The sequence below is a fragment of the Parasteatoda tepidariorum genome, chromosome 9 (assembly GCF_043381705.1).
Source record: "Parasteatoda tepidariorum isolate YZ-2023 chromosome 9, CAS_Ptep_4.0, whole genome shotgun sequence".
Classification (NCBI taxonomy): domain Eukaryota; kingdom Metazoa; phylum Arthropoda; class Arachnida; order Araneae; family Theridiidae; genus Parasteatoda; species Parasteatoda tepidariorum.
Window position 1 is genome coordinate 72,666,154 of NC_092212.1, and position 10,984 is coordinate 72,677,137.

A 10,984-nucleotide genomic window follows, 5' to 3' on the forward strand; every position below is an offset into this window, starting at 1 on the left:
TATGAATGTTTGATCTTTATACTCAGTTGAACGTTTTCTTAGTAAATGTGACTAGCAAGTAGAATTTATAAAGCATATAAAATTAAAATTAATAGAAAAGTATGAATTATGGAACAAAGTAGAAAAGGGTAGCAATTATTTGAGTACAATTAATGGAAGACTTTTTTTTGTAAATTTATAACATGCGCAATAGTATTATGCCAAATGATACTGAAAGCAGTTAATCTTCGTTTTGATGGGATGAACTTCTAAAAACGTGTTTTGCTTAATCTAATTACATAAAGCCACCAGGAAGGGCAACAAATAACGATAATTCTTTAAATGAACAATGGAATTATTTGAGATTTTTCAAGTGCGTCTATATATGCCTTTTTGTTTTGAGTGTCTGTTTTCACTGTGTTGATTATTAGTAATTTTCATACCGATACCGATTTATTAGTAATCATTCAGCTAATTTAAATTATAAAAGGTTCAATCTTTTAATGCACGCGTATCTATTTACATTTAAAGGACTGTACTGAGCACTGCAAGTTGATGAAGATCAAATCTTTAGGAAAATGTATAGATGAACATGTGAATTATCCTAACTATGAAAAGATTTGTGCTAAAGGTATGTTTGCTTATTTTTATTTGGTGGCTATTTGTTAGCGTTGCGTTAGACATTCTTCTGAAACAGAATTAGATTTATAATAAAAGTTGCTCTTTAGAAAAAAAAGGCTTCAAATCTACTAATTTATTGGTGATAAAGGTGAAATGAAAAAAAAATATATTTTCTGCATTGTCTAAACAAAATCTCTGAACAAAAAATTGGCATCATTATTTATTACTTATTTCTACTTTTTTCGGGTTATAATTTTCAATAACCTCTACTTAACCTTCTCTACAGTCCTCCTCACCTCCTTAAATGCGGTGCGGCCCATAAGTTAGACGGTAATGTATAGTTTGTCTAATATAAGTACTCCCCAGACATTTGTCTGGACCTGTGGAGGTGACTATGGTAACAAGATATGACTATTTTAAGTTGGGGTGTGGGGCATGGAGCCAACTCCTAGCTCCATGGTGTGGGGTCACTGTTCTGGAGTGGTTTCGACCCGGGTCGGCGAGAGAAAGAGAATCTCTTTTTTTGGGGCTATTGTGTTAGTCCTAGAATAAAGCTACCCTCCCTAAAACGCACCATTCTTGTTTCCATAGCACCAGACGGCCGTAGACTTTATGGCGGAAGGAGTTCTTAGCGTCAAATAATGAGATATAAACTTATAGTTTAAATCTTATCATTTGACATTTTACAATGTTTAATTGACATTCGAAACTTAGTTCCAAAAAGTTCCACGAGGTAATTGACTAAACTTTTTGTTGTTATCTTCTTTGATGTTTCTTCTTTCGAAAAAACCTGCCCCATTTTGCCCGTATTGCAAAGGTGGACTAAATATACCGAAAAACAAAATTTACTAGTGGGCTGCTCCCCCTGCTCGCTAACGCTCGCCAACCCCCGAAAATTGCTACGCAATCTTATATGGTTTGCTCCGCAAACCAAGCTCGCTTCGCTCGCTACTAACTTAGGTACATTGCAAATGCACAAAATTCTAAGAATTCAAAACAATCATTCAAATCCATATAACAACTTTTTTTTCTAAAAAAAATTACATCTTTTTAGTTAGTACTGAGTCCTTAAAATAAATTTGAATTCAAATAAATGACATGTAACTCGTTAAATCTATTAGAAATGTGCTATAGTATAAAATCTTAAGATAAAATTTCTAAAACTGATATCTCTTTAAAAAGATTAAAATTTCGGCTATAATTAAGTCTATTAAAAATTTAAATAAGTGAATTNATATTTTGCTCGCCATATTTTAGCAGCCATCTTGTTTTTTTTTTGGTATTTTTAGTGTATTTAAAAATTTCAACTATGAATTCAATTTACCTGCATATGAAAACCCTAAATAAAAACCACCAAATTTTGAAACAAATTTTAGCGAAATACTAATTTTGGCCACAAAACCTTGGACTGTGCACTGGTAGTTTCAGAGCAATAAAGTTTATGGTGATTCTTCTTGAATTTCGTCAGGCTTTTGCAGATATAAGACATAATTTTTAAGGTTCTTACATATGTTAAGTGATTTATGATGTAGTAGTTAAAATAATCTTAAATCAAGTATTTGAAATCCGGAGAAAGCAAAAAATTGGCCACAGTTAGAAAATATCTTTCGTAAAAATCGCAAATGTGAGGTATAATTCTTTGTTAGACTGAAAAACAGGTGGTATAAATTAGCGACTGACACCATTGATATCATTAATATACACGCTAGAATTCGAGCCCTCTGACTTCGCGCTGCTGAGTGTTTGGCGTTAGAATTTAAAAGATCATGCTTGAAGTTTTTGGAAACGGAGCTCTTTTTACTCATGCAAAATTTGCCTCCACAATTTGAAAAGAATTCTAATATAAATATTTCAAACCTCTATAATGATTTCAAAATTGATGGTATTAAAACCAGAAGAAATTATTTACTTCCTTTCCTTATTACGTTCGAGTGATGTCAAAATAGGAAATACATATTTCCTTAGCTTTTAAAATTCCTTTAATTTCTTGAAATTATTTTTTTAAATCATTCTTAATCGAATTTTAATAAATGAAACCAATTATTCAAATTTATATTTCAATATAAACGTAAAACTCATTAATCTACTGTCTCGACTAAATCGAAAACAAAAATCTATTTATAACTCTTTATTTCTTACAAGAAAAAATGTTTCAGTTAAATGGTTACACTAATTCTCACAGTCTTTTTGGCGATTCGCTTACGCCAAATTATTTTCAAATTTAATATTGATTACGGAGGGTTGGCTTTGTTTTTGGCTATGTTATTTTCGATAAATTGCTAACCATGGATCTCTACCCCTGCTCCTAACTTTCCGTTGGGAACAATTCACTTTACTTCTAATTTCGAATTATTGGCGATCAGACTGAGGTGGCTTCGGCCCCTCAGTCTCAACCGTTGAATTTATATTTTTACTGAAATTCTTGATGTTAAGAAAATGATTCTCTTAATCTCTTTAAGGGACATCCTCTCATTATTTCGAGGTATGACCATATTTATTCTCTAAATAATAAATCAATTTTTCTCAAATGAATTTGTTTATTTTTCTGGGATAAATATGCCTTCATATCAAATTTAGAACGTATCTCACGCGGCAAAAAATTATTCTTAAATTCTACAAAGAAAATACATCCGTTATACAAAGAATTTGGACTAAACTGTTATGAAAGTTCGATCAGTATTATGCATTATTAAAAAATACACTAATTCTAAGAAAAAGGTGTAAGCATGATGTTCCACGATGTCTGCCTTCCNTATATATAAAAATAACTAGATTTGGAAATTTACTGACTTTTAGGTTATGAAACAACAACAGACGAAATTATCGAAGACTGCAGTAAGCAGTGTCAACTAGCATGCCAGTAAGATACTTATTTTTAATTAACCATATTATTTTATCGTTCATCAACTATAATTTTCATTATGTAAAGCACTAAAACACTAGTTTTTTTAAAATACTAATGTAACATAGATGAAAAATCCTCTCTCCAAAATATTTATTTAAATATACGATATGTAGTATATAAGTGACCGGCAAAGTATGATATGCCGGCATTATATATAATGCCTGACGTTTTTAGGCAAAGTAAGAAATATGAGAAGTATTACATACTTTGTATAGGCATTATATATAATACCTAGGCATTATATATATTGCCGGATGCTATTTAGGCAAAGTATGAAATAAACGTTCTGAAGAGGGTATTATGTAAATGATGTGCATGTTACTGTGAATGATCGAAATCGGTGGTTGTTGACAATCACATAGTCGCTTTGATGTATGCCCGAAATATTTATTATATCCGATTTGATATTAATTTATTTGTGGATATAATTACATTCATTCGATATTTTAATACTTACTGACGATAGATTAGAAGAAACATCAGTGTTTGGAGTATCGGGCAAATGTATACCGGGCAGTGGCCCTTGACCTTAAAAAAAACATCAGTGTAGGGTATACTGGGAAATGGTTTCTTAAGGTCAAGGGCCACAGCACGGTATACCCTACACTGATGTTTTTTAAGGTCAAGGGCCATTGTCCGGTATACTTTTGCCCGGTATACCCTACACTGATATTTTTTTAAGGTTAAGTATCGTTGGCTGGAATATATTTGCTCGATACTCCAAACACTGATGTCTCTTCTAATCTATCGCCAGTAAGTATTAAAATATCGAATAAATGTAATTATATCCACGAATAAATTAATATCAAATCAGATATAATAAATATTTCGGACATTCACCAAAGCGACTATGTGATTGTCAACATTCACCGGTGAAAGTCAACAACCACCGATTTCGGTCATTCACAGTAACATGCACATCATTAGCATAATAACCTCATCAGGACGTTTATTTCATAGTTTGCCTAATAGCATCCGGCATTATATATAATGCAGTATGTAATACAATATATAAATGTAACAATAGATTAAAGAAGTTTTAAGAGCTATCCACACAAGTCCCATGTCATGAGTGTCGTCAAAAACAACTATTTTTTGAAAGAAAAAAAAGATTTTTAAAAAAAGTGTAAATTAAATTTTAATTTTGATGTATATTTAAATTTTAATGAAAATGATACAAAATAAGTTTAAAATACAGTTTAACAAGCTTTTCCGACTGATTTATAAAAACTGCCCAGACTAGCATCCCTCTCCCCTATGTATCAAAAACGAGAACTATCAGTCTGTCAGTCTGTGACAAAATTGGATGCCTGTAAGTGACGTCATCGTAGGTAAATCATTGCATTTGTCGATTCAGAAGTCAATCAGGTTCGGCACACACGCGTGACGTCGCTTACAGGTATCCCGTTAAATCCGATTTAAATCATATAGTTAGGCCTAATTAGACACTTCTTTTCGAGTTGCAAGCAAGGAATATAGAAAGAAGTCCAGCTCTTTGAATACGTAACTAACGCATTGGAGTTGCTTGGTGTGGTATGCTATACCCGAAGAACTATTTTAAGGGTGAGCAACATAATCGGATTTAGCCGGCACTAAGATCCAGCGCATGCGCATGAGAAGCAAAGTGTCAGTCAGGTGGTACGTCAACTCTGAACCGGTTGAGGGACAACTCTGCAGGCATAGTTGGAACCTTAGAGGAAATATTAGGGTAAATCACTCCTCTAAGGTTGGAACTCTGTCACCCCTCCCCCGTCGACAGAGATTTTATTCTTTCTTTCTATGCAGATTTAATCAACATGGACGATATAAATGTATTCACAAATAAATATCTTAATAGCACAGTACCGTTTATCAATAACGCAAAATAAATCAACAATAAATAGAAATAAAAACTCTTATAGTGTGTCTAAAATAAGAACTCCTCCAGACATTCGTCTGGACCTGTGGCGGTAACCATGGTAACGAGGTATGACTATTTCAAGTAGGGGTGCGGGGTCACTGTTTTGGAGTGGTTTAGGAGAGAAAGGGAATCTCTTCGATCTATTGTGTTAGTCCTGGAGTGAGTTATCTAAAATGCGCCATTCTTGTTTCCATAGCACCAGACGGCTTCAGACTTTGTGGCGGGAGGAGTTCTTAGCTCACACAAACTATATTCTCCTCCTCAACCCCTGTAGTGGTTGGGAGAAGGGAAAGGTGCAAACCGGTTTCAAGAACCTCTGCTACTGCGCTCCTAAATGTTGTTTTTACATTTATACATATATTTTATGTTTTTACCTAATAATTGTGTTGCATCTATTTATTTAGAGAGAACTCATACAAAATGGTATATGAAGAGCTAGGTTCTGAGGAAGATAAAGTAAGACGCATATTTTAATTTCTACAAGCCTATATAGCTTAAAAACGACGATTAGCAGCCAATTTCAGAGCAATAAGAAACACTATTATTTTTATTTGTAACAATTTTTTTAAAAAAAGTATTGTAGATGACAATATTACATTTGAACAAATAAATAGGCAAACAAAACCTTTTAACAATGCACTTTCTTTTTTTCTTTTTTTTTATAAAAAAATACAAGTCATAAAAAGTGAGTAACTCTTAGTACCCATTTTACATAAAAATACGAAATATTTTACATACATTTCTTCAAAATCATCTTCATTCTATATATTTTTCACGTCATTTCTATTAAATATATTACATGATTCTTGTGAGTATACTAATTTTATTATTAAACATTGTAATGCCCGCACGCAAGCTAAGAGACATTGCTGTTCACTTCTTAATTAGACAATCGATAAATATTAGAATATTAATAACTAGGAGGCTTTGCCCCCTGCTCGCTGGGGCTCACCAACCCCCGGAACTGCTTTCACAGTTCATTTCGGATTCATTTCTGCTTTCGCATTGGATACGTTCTTAACGTCTAGTTTTTGTATACTTTTTTGAGTACTGAAGTTCTGAAAACTTTTCACTGTAGAAAATTCTAAACTTGTACATTTCAATATTAATTTGAAATTGCAAACAGTTCACATATTTTTCTTAATCACACTATTCTAAATTTCAGTTGTTGAGAAAAGTAACTGTTGTAAGTTTTGTTTTAAAGTCTTTCCCACCAGAGGGCTAAAGCCATGTGTTGTAAAACAATATGAAATGGTAGTCTGCCACTGAACGCCGGATGTAAAGCATCGGCTTTGATGAAGATAATTTTGTATATTTAATTCTCTGAAGGGCGCCACCTTAATAATATGGAATTTGTAAAATAAATGTATATATTTTTGATTGTTGATGAAGCCCATCATTTTGTGTTTTCATCAGTGTTCAGAAGCAGAACAACTATAAGTTTTTTATTTTATCACAAAAATATAAAATGTATAAAAAACAAAGAAAAGAGTAAGAAAATGAGTATAGTCATAGAAAAAGTTAAAATTATAATATAGTATTTGTCAGTTAAAATAAAACTTTTTGTTTAAGTCATTGCTAACAATTCAAATTTCTCCGAGGCAATTCTAAAGTATAAATTAAGGTAGTATTGTTAAGTTGAAACACAATATTTTTAGTTTTGATGTCAACAATACAATTCAATTTTTCACAAAAACGATTGTTTCCATTGTTAAGTTCAATGTCAACAATTCAAATTTTTCTGAGGCAACTCTTAACCTCTAAATATTATTTTTTTTATGTACACATTTCTAAATGTCAGTATTCAACCACAAAACAACTTAAAGTCCTCAAATTTAGCATGAAGTTGTAAAATGTAATGAAAGAGGGTCATAGCAATAATGAAAGTAGAAGTAAAGTTAGTACTGTAAAATTAAAACAATATTTTTAATCAATGAGCCAAGTTCTTCAAGAAGCAGTTGTAGAAGTAGGTTGTTTATTTAAAACTTTTTATAGAATTTCTTTAAGAACACAATTGTTAATTTGGGCATTTGGCGATACAACACTTTTAGAATTGAAGGATTTGTTACGTCAAGCGCTCAGGTATCATAATTTTGATCTAGTTGCGCTTCTATGTCATTTTGATTTATGTTGCTAAGTTAACTTTCAAAAAATTCTATGGCTGGCAACAGCATTTTTATTTTTTAAGTTGTTTATTTTTATTTCTTTTAGAATTCGTTATTTTTTTAGCGAAATGTTTTTTAACCTAACAGAATTCTTTGCCGACTGTTTTCTCTATGAATGAAGAAAATAAAGTAAATATTTAACTGTTGTGAAAAGAATCTTATTTAGTTGTACAAAGTACTTCAGCCATAATTTGGGAGCCACGTAAGAGAATTATATATAATAGATTATTATAATTGAAAATTATATATGTACATTTTAAAAAAAAGAAAGAAAATTCTGAAGATCTTTTTGCAGGACAAATAAAAACTTTAAAAAAAAAATCAATGGAACATTTTTACAAGGAAATAAAATAAAATTTAATATTTACAAAGACCTTAAATGCACGATTATTTAAATTATTCAAAAATTATTTCCCCGATTAAGTTCAATTCTTGCATTTAAAGTTTAAACTTATATAGTTTAACGTTACGTAAAAAGTTTGTAAGCTTTGTAATTTAGGAGTTTTTAGATCATTATTATTCAATTAAAATTGTAAAAAAATACGAATAATTTTAATGATAATTTTGACATGGCATGATTTTAGCATAAATATTTAAATTGCATGGAATGCAAAGCTCAAAAATATTTTTATTCTTAAAATAAATATATTAGAGTTGCAGCGAGACGGGAAAAATTTATACCATTGGCGAGTCAAAAACACAAAATGTTATATTAGAATTAAAAGCGTTAGATTTGATTTAAGTAATTGAGCTTTATTTACCTAATAGACATTATGGCCCTAAAATCATTAGAATCGATTATTTTTAAATTTTATTTTATTTAGTTAATTTTATTGTCTTTTTATATTTTTTCCTTTTGTTGAGATTTTTCGAAAAATAAAGTTTTTATTTATTTAGTTGCATTAAAAAAGGTTTTTAGCCATATTTTTAAAAAAGAAATTACTTTTATTTATTCATTTTTGCTGTTTTATGCTCGTACATATATTAGATATCCATTTTATACTGCCTTTAAATAGATATGTAACAAACGTACAGATTTGACTTTGTATCATAATAATCAATTAAAGTGAGTCAATTATTGAAAAAAAATCAAATGATTGATAATTAAACGCAAATAAGTTTATTATATCGAATGTCTTAGTTGATAATTCAGTTTGATTTTGTATAACCAGTTAGGCAGAAAAATAAAAGAGGGCAGCACCATACTTGTAAGTCTTCCTGTTAATATATGTTCTACAATTATTAAAGAGATGGCAGCACTAAAACAACACGAAAATTGTACTAAAATTTTTTATTATGTATTTGAACTTTCATTGGAAGCCTGTTATATTTTTCACAATATTTTGTACTTATTTTAATCTGCCTGATACCATCGATTTTGATTTTAACTATCTTAAATCTGTTTCAAATTTTCCATGAAAATACGAATAAATTACTCTTGGACTATATATATATATATATAATAAATAAATAAATACAAGATAACACCAAGGAAGTTGAGAAAAACAATAAGTTTCATTTATTGCGCTTAAGGTGCAAGTAAACAGTACTCATTAGATAAGTTCAAAAATGAATAAAACAAGGAAAAATTATATACATATGAAAAAAAAAGGGGGGGGAATAATAAGTAAAAAAATAACGAACAACAGTTGAAAAAAAAAAGGAAAAAAATTTTATTTGAAAAACCGGAAAAAAAAAAGATATAAATATTTTTTCCTCCGGTTTTTTAAATAAAATTTCTTTTTTTTTTTCAAACTATTGTTTGTTATTTTTTTACTTATTATTCCCCCCCCCTTTTTTTTTCCATATGTATATAATTTTTCTTTGTTTTATTCTTCATTTTGAACTTATATATATATATATATATCCTACTAATAAATACAGATGCCTGAGCTCAAATCAAAATAATTTTATTCCTTTTCATATTTTAATATTAATATGATTATTTTTCAATCTTAGATATTTTATGGATGAAATGTATACACTATTTCACTTTGTGAAGATGTAAAAAACCGTGTTATTGATGCTAATGATAGTTAATTAACTGCGATAATAGGTGCTACTGATATTTTGGTAGTAGTACGGGTAATAAATTAATAGAAGTTCTGTGTTGCTAATAGATTTTCTTATCGGTCCACAGAAACGGAAGAGTATTATAATGTATATAAAACAATCGCATGACTTACATGTAAAGATTTCATGTTGTTAAAACTTTATTTCATAGGAAATATCCCCATTATCATACAGAGCTCGGTAAAATTACATTAGTATTCATTAAGCGAGCAAAGCTAGCACAAATTGCGAAACAATCCGAAAAGAATTACGAAAGCAATCTTGGTGGTCGGAAAAATTTAAAATATTTTTACAAGCTTCATACATATGCACGACAATGAGACTAATTTTTATGATCAGGAATTTATCGGATTGATGCACGTTGAATCGGTCGAGTCGCAAAGTCCTCCATGTTCCCATAAGAAATCAATACCTCTGGGAGTACTGAATTAGAGATTGATCGTTCGCTGATTCAGGTCAAAATTATGATCTATGGAAAAATGAATGAATGTAAGAATGGGCTCGCTCAATAAACGGTGTGTGGTGTATGGGTGTGGCAGAAGTCGAATTCTTTGCCATAGATGGCGCCAATGGAAAACAAGAACAATCGCACCCCTCTGCCTTAACAGGCATACCAAAACAACATGAATTTATCCACTTTTCTCGTGACGGTATGCCAAAACTAGTCTAGGTTCAAATTAACCTAACGGATTGTTCTACAAACAGTTAAAAGCAAGAGAGCGAGATTTTAAGGGAGAATTTGCAGACTGCTGCTCTAACATTTATTTTAAAAAGTAACAGAAAAAGAAATTAAATCTCTTCTAGTGCGTTCGTAACTGTCCTTACACTTTTAGAGTATTTTAAAAACCAAGATTATTTATTCTTTACAGATTATTGATACTTTTTTTAAATGATTGATTTTAATTGTTATAGATTTCTGGAGGATCAAGATCGTCCAGGTATGTCTTATTTTTTGCTTTTGCATTGCAAAATATTGTCAAAACAATATTGTAGAAGAATCTCATTGCTCATGAATGCAGTTTCTGCTTAATTATTTACATAATAATGCAATGAATTTTTTTAAAACATTAAGATTTGTTATTCGTCATTTAACCAAATTTTGTTTAAAAATGGTTATTATTCCATTAGGTTTCCTTTCAAAATTTTTTTTAAAAAGATATACTATAACCAATAGATTCCAGTTTTAAATACTAAGTTATTGTGATAAATTAAATAGTAAATGAGCATCCACGGTTTGGTGAGTTGGTGCTGTCTCCAGCTTTAGGCGTTGAAATGTAGAGAACAATTAGAAAGAAAAAAAAATTTTTTGAAATTCAACATGGTGAAAACACGTATTTTTTA

General features: G+C 30.3%; 1 protein-coding gene across 1 annotated transcript in view; it reads left to right on the forward strand.

Annotated features, from left to right (window-relative positions):
• The first annotated feature begins 516 nt into the window (after positions 1-516).
• Positions 517-10,984, forward strand: part of LOC122271130 (uncharacterized) — a 12,734-nt gene continuing 2,266 nt past the window's right edge. Inside the window, exons 1-4 of the mRNA XM_071184910.1 lie at positions 517-610; positions 3,397-3,460; positions 5,810-5,861; positions 10,556-10,581. Of these exons, the coding sequence (XP_071041011.1) occupies positions 535-610; positions 3,397-3,460; positions 5,810-5,861; positions 10,556-10,581 (218 nt within the window). The 5' untranslated portion in view covers positions 517-534. The remainder of the gene's footprint in view (positions 611-3,396; positions 3,461-5,809; positions 5,862-10,555; positions 10,582-10,984) is intronic.